This window comes from Stegodyphus dumicola, chromosome 2 (genome assembly GCF_044657685.1).
Source record: "Stegodyphus dumicola isolate Sdum_Otavi_A_Nest chromosome 2, ASM4465768v1".
In the NCBI taxonomy this organism is placed as follows: domain Eukaryota; kingdom Metazoa; phylum Arthropoda; class Arachnida; order Araneae; family Eresidae; genus Stegodyphus; species Stegodyphus dumicola.
The window spans coordinates 274,712,387-274,730,660 of NC_140769.1; the positions used below are offsets into that span (position 1 = coordinate 274,712,387).

General features: G+C 36.6%; 1 protein-coding gene across 1 annotated transcript in view; it reads right to left on the reverse strand.

Annotated features, from left to right (window-relative positions):
• Positions 1-18,274, reverse strand: part of LOC118187353 (corticotropin-releasing hormone receptor 2-like) — a 182,707-nt gene that overhangs the window by 108,586 nt on the left and 55,847 nt on the right. The window contains exon 6 of the mRNA XM_085810284.1: positions 1,324-1,480. Coding sequence (XP_085666410.1) covers positions 1,324-1,480 — 157 coding nt within the window. The remainder of the gene's footprint in view (positions 1-1,323; positions 1,481-18,274) is intronic.

The window sequence follows — 18,274 nt, forward strand, 5'->3', positions numbered from 1 at the left end:
TTATTGCTTAAAAGTATAATGAATAAATTTTCAACTAATATATCCTAAATTTCAGTCTTTTTCTGAACGAAAATTTGTACAGTTCCAAAGGAATGTGCAGAATTTCATAGGTATTATATTTTACATTTTGAATGCAAACACTGCTTCACATTACTTCGCAATAATTTCAGCTTTCTAGTTGTTTGAGCAGTACAGCAAAAAACAGTATTTTAACACAGTAATTAATTTACATTTACATTATACTCTACGAAGATTTAAACGCCAGATTTGTTTACAATCAGATGGCGGTACATCTACCATATACCGTATTTATCTTCTTTTCAAATCGCGCCAGCGTAGTAATTACGCCAAATTGTTTTCTGGGCATGCGCAGTATGCGACATTCGTTTAACACTGTTCAACTCAATGTGCGGTCTGCCATTACGCACCCGGAGGGGTAGCGTCCCCTGGTTCGCTGGGTAATGTCCCGCTGCAACGGGAAGCCCGAGCGACTGGCAGGTAGCAAATTTAACGACCAGTGCTGCCTGGGAATACCCCAGGTCGTGCACCATCCCTTCTGAGCGGAGGGTTGACAATTCACAGAACAATTCCACTTTTGTGTAAAAAATATGTATATTAGAACAATGCTATATATAAATATAATATATATCATAAGTCTACTAATGCACTTGTAAGGCCACGTACTTCCATTTGACAACCTCAATAATCTCCTGGTGCAGCCTCGTGTGGCTCCAGGAAGCTTTTGCTGTAGTTAGAGGAGGGCGTGGAACACATGTCTGTTTACCTCTTCTAGACACCAGGCGTTCCAGTCCTCCGTAACCTACCTACCTACCTACCTATATATCCTAAGTCGGGCTTTCAAGACATGGAAAACGCAATTTGAATTTAGTCAATCGGTCCAGTAGAACGTAGATATAGAACTGTCCCAATTTTCTTTTTCCTGCAGTGTACCTACCATGAGCGTAGATAACTGTATGATTGCATTTTGGAGATTTATTTCTCATCGTAGATTGTGCCAAGGACCGGGGACACCGATGTCCGTTGTACTCGGACAGTGCCAAGATATTCAAGTGCATTGATCTCAAGTCACGAAAAATCTGGAAGTGCCTTCAATATCCATCTGTATAAAATTTGTTCCTCCCCCCACAGTATGACATGGAAATATATTCTTGAAAGAGCAGCATAGCGGAGGAGGGTTTTGGAAGAGGCATTTTAGAGGGCAGTTTAAAGTTGGATGGTATGACACCATTCGCAAAAATGTTGTTTGGTTTGAGAAAAGTACGAAATATATCCTAGTGTTTATATAAGATACTTTAAACTTACCCCAACCGATTAGATAGTAGAGCTTAAAAGGTGCATCTTGCTTGAACACAGACACAGTGATTCTGCTATGTAGCAGCAAACCTTCAACGAACATCCAGTTGATGCTGGCCATTGCAGCGTACATCTTTACGCACATCAGTAGCTTGCATAACCATTCCTGTAAGAAATAATGCAAAACTGGCGTAAAGCACTCATGTCATTCCATCAAACATTCTGCTATTTTTCTGAAATTTGAGGAACTCTGAAACGGTATTTATATCTTAAAAGCTGTATGAAAGGTGATACTATAGTATGAGCCTTAATAAGTCGTGGAAATAATAATCTAACAATAAACAAAATTTATCTAAACAGCAGAAAATTATATTTTTATAAATTTTTGTATAATTGTATTTTAATTTATGCATAAAACTCTCAAGATGGAATTTAAAAGTTATAATAGTTTACAATTAGCTACTATTCCTAATAGAACTGGAAATGCTGGATTTGGAATTTAAAAAATCTGATGTGTACACCACATGACTTTGTCTGATTTGAACACCACATGACCATACGGAATATTAAATTATACGCATTTTTCTTGCATTTCGTTTAAACTTATTGGATTGAATTAAACCTACTTCGCCGACAGCGCATAAAACACAATAGAATAAATGCATTCTTTAAAATTCACTCTATTTGTTTACCATAGCGACACTCTGGCGCTAGGTTCACTTAACAGTATTATATTTCCAGTATTATATTCATAACCATATTCCAGTATTATATTCATTCATATATTATGCAGTATATTTCATTCATTTTCAGTATTATATTCATATATTTCCTTAACAGTATTATATTCATATTATAACTCAGAATGCACAAAATTTATATCATTTAAAGAATTATCCAATCGTTGCCACATGTTCTATTCAAATACTATATAAAGCTAGAACGATGTATAAAAGAAATTAAGCAAACAAAACAAAAAAGAAACAGTTTTTCACAGACGATTGAGTATTTCTCATTCAATTAATTCAGTTCTCACTTCGCGACAAGGCAAAAATACATAAAAACCCAAAATATCTCTATTAAAAATTACGAAGTAAATCTTAAATACTTATTTCCTCGAAAAAATTCCAGAAAGGATTAAGCATGATTTAGTTGGCAATAATAAATGAATGCGTTATCTTTGTTGTTGCGAAGCTAAGTTTCTCTAGATTGGCAACAAATCCACTTGTCTGCTGTTTCAAATGTAAGCAAGCAATAGCCGCCATAAATAAAAGGGCTTAGCGGCACTTAAACAACTTTAAAATTGTTGATAATTCTAAAAATATTGCAGACAGATTTACTAAAGGCATAAAAACCTTAACGGGAAGATAAGAACAACATATTTCAGTCATTTTTTAAAGAAAAAAATGTACAATTTACAAACATATAAAAGTAAAGAAACTGAGATCACCGAGCCTGGTAACAGAGTGGATATATATATAAACATATTTAGATACGTTTGGCGCGGCCGATTGCAACCAAAATACGAGGTGCACATCTACATGTTATAGTAGCGCTATATACAAAATTTCAACGTTCTGAGGCTACTCGTTTTTGAGTTATGCGAGATACGTACGTACATACGTTCGTACAGACGCCATGAAAAATTCTCTTCAGAATTCATTTTAAAGCAGTTTTATAATTTTTTTGGAGGAAAAGAGTCTTTTATTCTGTCCTTGCGTACAGATATCACGCAAAAAAATCGTTAAATTGCATTCGATAGCGGTAAAAATGGATATTTTAGTTGAAATATGCTGCCTGAAACTTTTCGCGATTACAATACTTCTTTTTTACTTCGTACAAGGAAGTAAGAATCCAAGAAATGTATTCAGGGGACAAACCAATTACATTTGTTTTCGATTTTTCAAATCAAATTAATCAATAACTTGAACATATTTATTCTCATCTTTAACCGTGAAGACATTTAAGTTGGTACTGTTCACGCTATTTCTTAAATACTTCACTGATAGTCATACAATGAAAGTCATACAATCCGAGGATTTCCGAGAAATTGACGGTACTCTTGAAACGCAAAACGATTGTTTGAAATTATACCTCTTCCATCCCAAAGGATCTTCTGTGTCTAATATGAAAATCTTTACTCTTCTGCATGCTCAGTTTAATGAGCGCTTGTAAGATCTATTCAACCACCTGGAGGCCAATAATCCATTTGTACTCAAACTCTATTAGATGACCATATCCCCCCAACAAACACAGATCTGGACATTCTACACGCAAGCGCCAATAAGAGATACTAATTCCATTAAGGGGACCACTTTACTTGCGGTAAATTAAGTGCAAATCAATAATCCAATACATTTACTGTCAAGAACGGTGGTCAAAATTGCTGTCTGATACAAACTTGTGATGTTTGAATACCAATTAGCAAAATGGAAAGTAAGCATAAACCAATACAAATTGTTTCAAAATGAAGTGAATTGTTCAATAGATTTGGCGGCCGGATTTAGTTAATTTGAAAAATGCATCTATATGTTGCTTTAAATTTCTATAGTAGATACACTGCGCAAAAAAAAGGGGGGGCAGTTCTATTCTCTCGTTCTACTGGGCGGATTGACGAAATTCAACTTGCATTTTTCATGTCTCTTAGGATATGTATTAAATTTATATATAGCATTGTTCTAATATAGGTATTTTAACACAAAATTGACTTCGGATATGTATTAAATTTATATATAGCATTGTTCTAATATAGGTATTTTAACACGAAATTGACTTAGAATATGTTTTACATATATATATAACATTCTTTTAATATAGTATTTTAACACAAAATAGGACTTTTTTTTGAAATGACATGCCAATGTTTTTCTATATTTCGATTCTACGACTCAAATTTATGCCAAACTGCCGAGTTTGTAAAAATCGCCCCAGTAGTTTTTAAAAAATCAGCTTTCAAACATTTAGCTCCTCAATGTTATTTGTATTCGATATAAAACCGAAAATGTGCAGATGTGTCTTAAAAGAGTAATAATTAGTCTTAGTAAATTTGGGTATCCGACTATTTGTAAATATTTATGTTTTCGTAAAATCTCTCACACCAGGTTAAAATTCTGAGCTTTATTAAATAAGGTGTGGCATTCAAATTTTAAACGTTTACTACACTCTTTGTAAGCGTAACGGTTGAACAAAAATCATTTAAACACGTGCTTTGCATTTAATGCTTTTAACTCTGCCAGCCAGATTACAAACAAACAATATAGTAATGCTCATAAACATTATTTCAATTCAAAACCATGTTTTCATTTTTCTTGGAATTAAGGCATGTGAAATAAGCTATAAAATATGATTTACTTTTTACTTAACAATAAGCGTAACAGAAAGCAGCCAGCAATAAACCGATTATTTTTTACTTCATTGTACGAAGTAAAGGAAGCATTGTAATTACGGAAAATTTCTTTTATCATATTTTAAAGGAAATATCCCTTTTGGCCCTTCTCGAATCCTTTCTGACTATTTTTTTTTGTATGACGTCTGTAGGTATGGATGTTTTTTTCCAAAACGGATTGTAATATAAATTTAAAATGGATTTTTTTCGTGACGTTTGTACGTACGTATATATCGCATTACTCAGAAGCGATTAGCCGTATAATTTTGAAATTTTATATATTTCACCTTCGCGCGCCTGTGTTTACGTACAGTGTTTACCTGATTTATGTCCATCTCTTGGATTACACAGTGACAATATTTGAACGATTTCTGCAGAAACTCATTATACAGAAGAAGAGCAGAGAAAATAGCGGCCAAGTGTCAATTCGCTTACCGCGGCTGCTTATAGATAGTACAGAGAAGGTTAGCAACCAAGGTAGGATTGCCTGTTTCTGATTAAATCAATTAGTTTAATTAAGAATCGCATTACTTACTGGTTAGACTCGGCTAATTTTAGTCATTAACTTCATATTATAAAATAGGCTTCAGGTATAACACCGGATACTGTATAATTATCAAACTATGTCAATTTGTGTTATTTTGTGCTATCTAATAATATCTATTACTGCTATGTTAATTTAATTACAGTTTCTAACGCTACAATTTTGCTGTGATCGTGTGCATTTAATTTGTACTCTGCACAGAAGGCTCTAGCTCCCATTACAAATCTGTTTTATTTACCGCAGTTCAAACTGGCTCATTAATTATATTAATTGCCAGTATAATTCTCTTGTATCAGTATTTGATAATATGTTTTTACGGAATGCATAAACAGTAGCATTTCTTATCAGAGCATTATGATTTAGTTTCTCTGTACTTTATTCTAAACTTTTATCTGCGGTAATTGGCTTACCAACGTGTTTTAATTAGGCAGTAATTAAACATAAATAGTAATACTATATTATTTGTGTGTATCCCTGTGCATATTATTTATTCCGTGAATGTATAATAGTACTATTACAGCATTCTGGTCACCTTTTGATTATTCTATTTTATTAATCAGCATTAATTAATTTGTTGACCATTACAAATTTCTTCGAATAAGAGCATTAGCGTTACTTAAAGTGCAAGTGTGTGTGAATTACGAGCAGAGTTAGTGTCACAGTGAAATTTTACTGCAGTGAAAGTGAATAAGTGATTATTAAGTGCTTACAGTGATACGTGTGCAAGCAATTAGTGCACAAAAAGTGCATTAGTGATTAGTGCTGATTAGAGTTAGTGTCACAGTGAAAGTGAATAAGTGATTATTAAGTGCTTACAGTGATAAGTGTGCAAGTAATTAGTGCACAAAAAGTGTATTAGTGATTAGAGTTAGTGTCACAGTGAAATTTTACTACAGTGAAAGTGAATAAGTGATATTAAGTGCTTACAGTGATACGTGTGCAAGTAATTAGTGCACAAAAAGTGCATTAGTGATTAGTGCTGATTAGAGTTAGTGTCACAGTGAAATTTCACTACAGTGAAAGTGAATAAGTGATTATTAAGTGCTTACAGTGATACGTGTGCAAGTAATTAGTGCACAAAAAGTGCATTAGTGATTAGTGCTGATTAGCACAAGTGCATTTACGTTCAGTGAGTGCATTTACGAGCAGAGTAAGTGTCACAGTGAAATTTTTACTACAGTGAAATGTATAAGTGATCTTTAAGTGTAACAGTGATACCTGTGAAGCGACTTCTGTGTGTCTCTATGTGATTTTACTCTTTGCATCAAATTCAGTGCGCCATCTCAAGTCCACAACTGTTTCTCGCATTGTATAGTGCAAGTGATTGCTACTATGACACGGCCATCAACCTCAGTGGCTGAGTACGACAATTCTAACTGCGACTCTGATCCGGCAACTCTTGCTGGCTCAGAATTAGACTATCACACAAAAATCAATAAGCTCTGCGAAAGTCTTAGAAAAACAGCCTCCATACAAAGACGAGGCAGATACCTTCTTCCTTCAGACGTAAAGGTATCTCTCCTGGATTTGATAGACGCAGTGCACACTTTGGCACTTGAAGGTCCAAATTACATACCGAAACCTGAAGCAGCAGACGCCTGTACCAACACTCCCTCCATAGTCTGTTGCGGTTCATTGCACGGCACAGCTCCCAACGATTCATCAGCGCTTAGCGATACCGTCGTCAGAGTCAAAACATACGCGCAAGCAACCAGACCGAAGCCAAAACATACGGTTTTAATTTATCCCTCTGAGGGTACTGCACAGGGTAATAAGGACCTAAAAGCTGTCCTTAACGAAAATTTCCCTATTCAGAAGCTTGGAGTTAAAATCTCCTCCATTAGAAATCTACAGAAAGGAGGACTAGCTGTAGACTGTGTTTCCAAAGAGGACGTAACCAAGCTCACTACTAGTTTACAAAGCACGCAGGGACAAGTAATAGTCAAGATCAAGCAACCACTGACTAGACTACCACGAGTGGCTATCCACAACGTATCTCCTGACGTCCAGCCAGAAGAGATAGAAAATGCACTCGCCTCAGAACTCCACCTCACCAAAACAACAGCCAAAGTCATGTACCGACTCAAGGACAGAGGAAACACCGTCAAATGGATACTTGAGTGTCAACCAGCGGCATTTAGAAGCCTCCTCCAGTCATCCAAGCTCTTCATTGGGTGGAGAGGACATAGGATTGCTGAGCACTTCGACACAAAAAGATGTTTCCGATGCCAGGAGTTTGGCCATCTGCAGCAAACATGCACCAATAGAATCTACTGTGCCTTCTGCTCTGGAAGTCACAGTGTTAAGGACTGTCACGCCAGCAGGCCAACATGCATCAACTGTTCAGACGCCAACTATAAAACGCGCAGCACAATGCCATGCAACCATCCGACCTATGATACCAACTGCCCAACGTATGGACGATACATCGAACGCATCAGAAGGAGCACTCTCTATGAATAATGAACAAGAGCCGAACAGCACGGCAACAGAACAAGCGATACGCGGGCCAACCCAAGAAACTTCAAGTCCGGAAGCTAATTCTAATCAAGCACAGATAAAGTGCACACAAATTAACTTACAACGGGCGGTAGCCGCGACCACGCAGGTAGTCCAGCATGCTATTCAATATAACTTAGATTTCTTGATAATTCAAGAACCTTATTGTCGCGAGGGACAAGTGGCAAGCCTACCAATGGCATGGAAAATTTTTCAGAAGAAAGCCAATGCATAACAAGCACCACGGGCAGCCATTGTCTGCTGCAACCCCTCCTGGTCTCCATACGTAGTAACCACAGAAAGAGACTTCGTTACTATTCTAGTCATCTTTGAAGAGCAGCAATTCCTCCTAACCTCCGTCTACTCCCCGCCCACGGAAGGTCTTACGGATGTGACTTGCAACTTTATACGAGTGAAACAGAAATGCCCAACAGTACCTCACGTCGTTGGAGGAGATTTCAATGCACATAATACTATATGGGGCTACCAAGACACAACGCCTAAAGGGCGAGACATGGAAGACTTTATGGCCTGTTACGATCTACATTTACATAATAGTCAAGGGGCACAACCAACCTATGACAATACCTATCATAAAGGATGGCCTGATCTTACACTCTCAACTGCTAATTTTGCCAACAACTTTAGCTCATGGGATGTTCTAGATGATGAGAGTAACTCAGATCATCGATACATCCACTTCACACTAACACTTGAAGCCAGCATTAATATCCTCCAGAGATTCAAACTACCGGGCGGAAAGATACGACGACTGAAGAATGCCTTTCAGGAGCTGCTCATCAGAGAAGAAGACATACTAGAAGAGCTTACCTACCCCCAAGAACTGGATGATTACACAGACCACATTCTGTCATTACTCAGACAAATATGTCAGCAGATCCTCCCTACAAGGACCGCCAAAAAACTCCAAGGCATATCCTGGTGGACGGGAAGACTGAGAGAGATGAAACAGAGGTGCAGAGCTCTGCGCCGCCGCCTCAGATCTGCTACCAACGAAATTGTAGCTTCCAACATCCTTACGGCCTTTCGGCAAGAAAGGGCCGCCTACAAGAAAGCAATTCTTGAAGCTAAAATTAACAGCTGGAGATCTTTCTGCACCAGTAACAGTAATCCATATGGAATTTTACACAAACTGGCAACGCAGAAGATCTTCCAACCAGCGCAAGTACCAGTTCAACCAACAGCACCACATACTATGGACGTAGCGGCCTCCACCGCCAAGGAACTTTTAAATGCTATCTTTCCCACAGATGATACACAAGCAGATACTTCAGAACAGAGGCAAGTTAGAGAAGATACAAGCTCGCCATGCACACCGAACGATATACAGTTTTCTGCACAGGAGATACGTAATATATTCCGGTATCTGCCACTAAAAAAGGCCCCGGGGCCAGACGGACTCGATTACGCAATTATCAAAGTTGCATATCAGGCACGACCATCCTACTTCCATAAATACTACAACCAGCTTCTGCATTATAAAATATTCCCCACAGCTTTCAAAAAAGGCAATGTGGTATTATTTTTAAAAAAGGATAAAGACCCCCTAGTATCGAGTTCCTTTAGGCCAATTTGCCTTCTGTCGGCGATGGGAAAGATTTACGAGAAGCTCATCGTCAACAGGCTAAAATTTCATCTACATCAATACCAAAGCATTAGCCCAAGACAATTTGGCTTCAAACAAGGCAGTTCTACCATTCATGCCCTGTAGCGAATCCATGAAGTCATAATTCAGAACAAATCGCAGGGCTACCAGACGGCTTTTATATCGATAGATTTGCAAAGTGCGTTCGATACCCTCTGGTGGCCTGCCATCAGGCAGGCCCTCAGAGAGGCAAGATGCCCAAGAAATATCTTTCAAGTTCTGGACAACTATCTGGCAGACCGGCAACTGATGATCTCTAACAACAGTAGTACTGTTTCAATAACACAAGTGAGAGGATGTCCACAGGGGTCCTGTGCAGGGCCTCTGCTATGGAACCTCACCTTTAATAAAGTCTTAGAGGCAAGGTGGCCACAACATACTGTGTTAGTTGCATGCGCGGACGACGCGGCATTACTGGTCAGAGGCCGCACACGCGCTGAGCTTGAAGCCCATGGCAGTGAGTCATGCACTATCTTTGCCAACCTCTGCGAAGAGCTAAAACTCCAAATATCCACCAAAAAGTCCACTGCTATCATCTTTCCAAGAAAGGGTACAAATCCAACACGTAGCCCATGTATCAAACTACAAGGCCGGAATATTAAAGTCGTAAAAACTTTAAGATGCCTTGGGTTAATATGGGACCCAGGTCTGACTTGGCTTCCGCATATCCAGGCACAAAAGATTAAAACATCTGCAATTGCCAGGAGATCACGACAATTCCAAGGCCGGAACTGGGGACGGAGTCCCCACATTCAAAAGGTACTTTACAAAACTGTAGCTGAGAAGGCGGCAGCTATATGGGCACAACCCATGACCGCACGCAAGGTTAAGCAACTCCTATCACTACAGCGCCCATTCGCCCTAGGTTTATGCAGAGCCTACCGCACCACTGCAACTTATGCAGCACTCACCTTGGCAGGCATCATACCACTTCATATCCAAGCGGAGCTAGAGGCCACATATACTAAAGTAATACATCTACAGAAAGACGCAACCTTTGCAGGCACCTTACATAGCCCTGCAAATTACGAACATCCATGTACTCATCTCCACACCCACCCAGCACACAAGGGACTTGGCATTCACACTATCCTCAAACCGTCACGACGTCAACCAGAAGGAAACCCTAATATGCACGCGTTCTACACAGATGGCTCGAAAACTGCTGAGGGTGTAGGTAGTGCCTTTATATACTACAGGCAAGGCCATGCTGCACACCATTGGAAAGGGCACCTCAATCCAAATAATAGCATTTTTCAAGCAGAAGTAGTTGCCATAACAGCTGCCATTGAATACGTGGCGCTCAACAACATCACACATGTGCAGCTTTATACAGACAGTATGTCGACACTGCTTGCTCTTGACAAACATAGTCACGCCTCCCCGCTGATCATACGACTGCAGCATATCCTAAAAGATAATCGGCACGCACATGTTGACCTAGTATGGATTAAAGCCCATGCAGGTAACATGGGTAATGAGACAGCGGATGAACTCGCTAAAGAGGCTGCTTCGAACCAAAATGCCAGACCGATATCAGTATCAGCACCACCATCTTTCCTCAAAAGTCAACTGCGAAATGCCGCTATCCAGTGGTGGCAAAGAGAATGGGATCAGGGCGACACGGGAAGGAGAGCGCATAGCTTCTTGCCAAAAGTAACCACGGAGCGCCTTATGGCAATTGCTCCCCTTACCAACTTCATTACTGGTCATGGTCCCTTCCCGGATTACTTCTACCGCCGCACCATCTCAACCACGGATCGCTGTGTTTGCGGGGGTGAGGGGTCACCGGACCATTATATCTTTCAGTGCCCACTCACGGAACAGTTCCACTTCCCGATACCAGCCAATATCTTAGCATTTCACAAGTTCCTAGCCAAAAACAGAGCGGCCATAAATAAAATCTGCAAAATAATAACCACCATTGCAGCATATGGCCAGGACCTCTGTCAACCAGGGTAATATGGCTTACATGCATTACTTGCACTGACATATGCACTCTAATGCTCTACCATCTAATCTCTGACTGCATAGGGAGCAGAAGAAAATTGAACACCATTTTTAGGTGTTTAATTTTTCTTCTTTTGTTATAACCTATTAAGTTTTTTTTTTTTTTTTTTTTTTTAACCTTGCCTGTATGTTAATTCAAATGTACTTCAAATGCCAGATGTCAAACAGTTGCCCCTGTATGGCCATGTATCCACACTTATAACTATTAAATAAACTCCAGGGGAGGACGCGGGACATATGCCTGTTAACCTCTGTTAAACTTCAGGCGTCCCCGTCCTCAGTCACCTGTCACCTGTATATATAAATATCTCTTTTTCAGCTTAAAAATCTTTGCCCGACCTTTATTTTCGTAATCTTTGGTCGTAAAGCTTCGAATTACAAAAATGATTTAAACGACGAAAATGTTCAAATGTTGGTAATATCTGGTTTAAAAAATTAATTTTGAACAAATTACGAAATCTAACTTTTAATGTCTCCCGGTTCTTATGCTTACATCTAGAAACATTTGTACTCATAATGGAAAAATAAAAATACAAGAAGTTTGATCCCCGTACGACAAGGGCCCACCAGCGGCCGAGCGGTAAAGTCGCTGAACACTGGTAGTTCGGTCCGAGGTTCGAATCTCGCGAATGGGCTGGCTGCATGATTATTTTCGTGGTTTTCCCATGTGTAACGAATATACGAGCCAGTTGCAAATATAGTTTGCAACTGGATATAATTCGGACAAATGCAAATATAATTCGGACATTTTATATGTTTTATTTTTAAATATTTTTTATAAATTTTTTGAAAAATAATTTTGTATTATAACCTATAAAATTTTTTATCGTTATCTTAAAGTAGATGTACTTCTAGACACGTCTGCAAAAATTTAGAATTTTTTATTTAAAATTTCCTAAGACATACGTGAATTTACATATTTTGAAATATGGCATATGTATTATAAGCGATAATAATGCTAAATGGAGCTACGCTTTGTCAAAATTATTTGCAAGTAGGAAGGATGACATTTCTCCGTTCGTGTACAATAAAGAAAAGTGAAAGGAAAATAGGTTGCAATAAATTAAGAAGTTCGCGAAAAATCGCCAAAAGTAATTTTTTGAAAATTGGCGAAAAATCGCCAAAAGTGATTTTGTCATGAAAATAACCTAATGACTCTGTAAGGAATCTGGGTGATTTGGCGAAAAATTGCCAAAAGTCGCCAAACCTGATGACCATTTGGCGACATTTTGGTCCAGTTCCTTTTTTATAGGTATCGTAACTGAATACGTGTAATTGATCACTATGTTAGCTGTAACCGTTATTCGACCCTCATATTTTTTTACATTAATCTCGAGACGCAGAAATTACTAGAAATATTTCGGCGCCGGGTGAAAACTATAAAAGGCTCCTGAGAGCAGACGCTGTAGTACTCAAATGGAATCTTTTGCCACACCCACCATATAGCCCCGACATCGCTCCTTCGGACTTCTACATTTTTTCACACCTTCAGCTACATCTTGCTGGTGCTATCTTCCATTCTGCACAGGACGTCCGAAATGAGGTTTTTAAACTCGCAGCCTCCAAGTTTCTGGGCCGAAGGCTTTGAAAAACTACCAAAACCTTGGTAGAAAATCATAGATTTGGGTGGTGATTACTATCCGCAGTAAAGATACTGCTTTCGTATTTTTTCTAACCTTATTAAGAGCGTTTTTTGACGGAAAACTTTCGTTACGAGCAAATATAATATATAATCTTACATTAGTTGCACTAATTTGGTAAATGTTACAAAATAACTAACCTTCGAAGACACCGGTATTCCTTTTGGAACTACTGCACGGAATTTTTCAACAAATGAATGATTTTATCACCGAAAATTTCTAAAACGCTGAATGATTTATCTTTTACGTTACAAGCATGATAAAAGACCATTTATGTGTCATAGTTAGGAAGGAGACAAGACTGAAAAACGAATTTGAGAGCCGAAGTATAAAATATAAATTATTAATTAACTTCTGTCAAATAAAATAAAGATACATTTTAAAATTCAGAAATAAAAAAAAATTCTGATGTAGATAGCACATGACTTTCTTGTACTGCATATTGGATTACACTTTACTGCACTTCATTTAAACTTATTTCCTCAAATTATTCTAACTTAATTAACTGATTCCTCAAGAGAAGTTCAAAATGAAATCAAAAACTATAAATTTCATAATTAAATATCTTTATCAATTTTTGTCGTACGGGTGTGGTGTATTTAATTATAGCAAAGCACATGCCTTCGTGGAGGACTTTCTAAGAGAAACTGGCTAGTATATACGTTACACATGGGGAAAACCACGAAAACACCCATGCAGCCAGCCCATTCGCGGGATTCGAACCTCGGACCGAACTACCAGTGTTCAGCGACTTTACCGCTCGGCCGCTGGTGGGCCCTTGTCGTACGGGGATCAAACTTCTTGTATTTTTATTTTTCCATTATGAGTACAAATGTTTCCAGATGTAAGCATAAGAACCGGGAGACATTAAAAGTTAGATTTCGTAATTTGTTCAAAATTAATTTTTTAAACCAGATATTGCCAACATTTGAACATTTTCGTCGTTTAAATCATTTTTGTAATTTTACGACCAAAGATTACGAAAATCAAGGTCGGGCAAAGATTTTTAAGCTGAAAAAGAGATATTTATATATACAGATAGATAGATAGGTAGATATAGACATTTTGTACTGCCGATTTCAATAAAAAAGGGAGGTGCACAACTACACGTTATAGCAGTTCCATATATAAAATTTCAAAATTCTACGGCTAATCGCTTTTGAGTAATGCGATATATACGTACGTACAAACGTCACGAAAAAAATCCATTTTAAATTCATATTACAATCCGTTTTGGAAAAAAACATCCATACCTACAGACGTCATACAAAAAAAAAAAAAAAAAAAAAAAAAAAAAAAAAAGAGTCAGAAAGGATTCGAGAAGGGCCAAAAGGGATATTTCCTTTAAAATATGATAAAAGAAATTTTCCGTAATTACAATGCTTCCTTTACTTCCTACAATGAAGTAAAAAACAATCGGTTTATTGCTGACTGCTTTTTATTACGCTTATTGTTAAGTAAAAAGTAAATCATATTTTATAGTTTATTTCACATGCCTTAATTCCAAGAAAAATGAAAACATGGTTTTGAATTGAAATAATGTTATGAGCATTACTATATTGCTTGTTTGTAATCTGGCTGGCAGAGTTAAAAGCATTAAATGCAAAGCACGTGTTTAAATGATTTTTGTTCAAACGTTACCCACACTTACAAAGAGTGTGCACGCTTTATTTAAGAAAGCTCAGAATTTTAACCTGGTCTGAGAGATTTTACGAAAACATAATATTTACAAATAGTCGGATACCCAAATTTACTAACACTAATTATTACCCTTTTAAGACACATCTGCCCGTTTTAGGTTTTCCTGATGTTTTGTTATTTCATTTCTTCTGGGGTTTATTCTTTAAATAAGTTTCACTGTTTGACTCAGTTTCGATTATTATTATTATTATTATTAGTCTAAAGGGGCAATTTGCACTGAAGGACTGTTGTTGCCATTTTGGTATTTTGCGTTGAAAACTTTAAAAGGCTGTATCACTTTTCAAATAGTTGCCACCAAATATTAGAGACCTATTTCAGAAGTCAAACAACAAAAATCAGCGTTATATTTTCAAAATTTTCACAGGACTAGTTTCGATGGTTTTACCGAACCACCATCCTCAGCTGCAAAACCGCAAATGAACAAGATAGGAAATAATGATTAGATAAGATAAGAAAGCCTGGACAAGAATAAGCAAGTGGCGCCATCTGTTGGTGAAACCAGAAGTCTAATCTTGTTCATTTGTGGTTTTGCAGCTGAGGATGGTGGTTCGGAAAACCATCGAAACTAGTCCTGTGAAAATTTTGTAAATATAACGCTGATTTTTGTTGTTTGACTTCTGAAATAGTATTTATTCGGCATGTTATTTGTCTTAATTAGAGCCCTGTATTATGTTTAAAGAAATTAAATAATTAAGAACTGCGTAAATGTATGTACGTTCCTCGAATTGTGATTATCAAACGGTACTTAGAGCCATCAAATTTTGAATAACGTACGTTTCCACCCGAATATGGGCATATGGAAGCCCGAATTTGGAATTTGTAAATTGTTTTATTATCTATTTCATATTTTGTAAAACTTTAACGAATTTATGATTAATAAACTCAACGATTTAAAAACGTGCAATGGCAACACACACTATGGGGGGGGGAAACCTTTTTTATCTCCAGCGCGCGGAACTGTGTTTCGGAAATTCTAAAGATAGGCTCATTTTAAAATTATTTTTCGATATTGCTGTTGATCTGAATTTTATGATGTTAAATTAATATATTTATGTAATGTACCAGCTTTTGTCCGGAATAAATAGGTTGGTTAAGAATCATAGATGTAGTCGTAGCTTAAATTATCAGACGATAAGTTTAAAAAAGAGGATTCATTTATTATTGGTCAGGAGAAATAGCAGTTACAAAATTCATATCTCCGGAGTAAATAAAATGAATTACTAATAACTTTGTATGAAGTTTACAGCATCGTTACATTAAAGAAGAGGCCCCGATATTCCTTTGCGAGTCCTTTTATAGCCTCTGGAAAGGCGGAGCTTCCAAGAAATGCCGTCAGCCTCGTCAGCCATTCCAGTTCGCTTTAAATATCTCCAGAACATTCTATAACTGTACGTGTAGAAAAGGCGGGAAAAACAACTTGACTACGGGGCTGTGAACTTAATTCCACGTACTTTCAAATAAGAGACCGTCGCCATTAAAAATGTAAAGAACATACAGTTAGAATTTTAAGTGTATTCTTGACTACGGAATTTTATTATTACATATATATGTATAATTTATTTCCTAAACAATATTGATTAATTGATTATATTATCTCCTAAGTTTAATTAAAGTAGAATTATTTTAAAAGAGTGAATCCATACTGGTAAGTTATATTTTGAAAGATGTTTTGAAGTAACTTGAAAGTAAAATGTTAATAATGTTTTAACGGGGACTGGAATTAAATCATCATGAAGAACAAAATTTCAATTGAAAAGGAAAAATTAAATTAAAAACATGTAATCATTGTCTTTGATCGGAAATTAGTTGACTTTTCAAGGGGAACTAACCAACTCCCGTCAATGAACAATAATTAATAAAAATACATAAATACGAAGGTGTTTCGTCTTTACTGGAGTTATAAGGTAAAGCCAAACCGGCAATTCTAGTCAAGCCGAATATTTCCGCGAATAGAGATTACGAACCAATGCTGATACTCAAAGAAGTTATTCTTATGAAGCATTTTAGCCAATTCAATTTGGAGTAAAAAGCAATTTCTGTAGAGAAATCCGAAAAAACTCGAGTAACCGTCCCCGACACCTTCATGTTTATGCATTTCAGTTCTACATTATTTGTAAAAATTAAACATTGGAAATAATCATTATGAAATAGAATTCAAAGTAAAGTTGAAATAAACATAGATTACAAAATAAGATAAATAATGCAAACTTTGTAAAAACAAATAAAAAATAATATAAAAAATATAATAAGAACAGTGAATGTACATGAAGATATAAAGGCCAGAAAAGGTATTAAGTAACTTACATTCTTTCTAGTGGGGGAGTTGGCAAAGTGTTCTCTTAGTGTCTGACTCAGAAGTGTAGGGTGTCCGAAAATTCTTAGCGGCAGTGGGGGCTTTGAATAATATCAGTCGGTAAGACTTGGGTGAAGTAATTTATGGTAGTGGGTAGGACTCGGAATTCTTGAGGGATGTATTATATGGAGTTCTTATTTGAGTGAAACTGTCTGTTAAGATTTTTTTTTAAAAATACTAGTGAATGGAAATTAATTAATTTCTGGCTAATTGTCGTGTCGCAATGATTAAGAATGCAAGAAAGGAAAAAAAGGAATTTTCACTGTCCAAGAGCTATTAGACAGACTAAAGTCATGAAATAGGCCCATTTTTTTAGTAGCAGCATAGTAACAGCATAAGTTTGAAGACAATTAGCTTTTTACAATATATACAACTGAGTAATTACACTATATAAAAATCCTTCAAATGATATTCATCCAACTTATACCACCTTCTCAGGTTTAGGAACAACTTATCATATCCCTATCAGTTAAATGATTTAGAGTGAGTATTTAACGCCTGCTCTTTTAAGGCAATGGTTGATAAATTGAATGGGTATTAGATTATTTTTGAGAATTTTAATAAGGAGCAAAATTTCGCGTTGTAAATCTATTGTATCTGTGCATATAATTTTAATTCGTTGTATTTGATTAATTATTGTATTGTTAATTACTTTTTTGGATATGTTGGAGTTCCAATTTATTAATTTGTTAGTATTGAAATTGAAGTTTCTTGTTTTGTCAAAACGTAAAATTTTTTTGTAGTTAATGATTTGAAGATCTAGAAAGTCTATGCTATTTTGTGAATTATTAGTTTTATTAAGTGTAAGACAATTTGGATAAATCTCGGAGTGTTCAATTTTACCAAAATTATTAATTGTAATAAGGTCATCAATATATCTCTAGGTGTTTTTGTAGTAATTTAACTCTTGTGGTTGTAGAATTTTTTGGAAGTTAAATTCTTTGACAAATAAAAATATATTACAGATCGAGGAGCTGGAATGTAAGCCCATTGGCAATCCTCTGACTTGTTTAAAAAGTTATATATACTAATATTTCTATTGAGAAATTGAAATATAATCATTGTAAAATGTTGTAGCAGTACTCAAGTTTTTCAATTTTGATTTAGAGGGTACGCGTTAGTTAAAAGGTTGAGCACCGCTGAATTAAATGAAATAAATGGG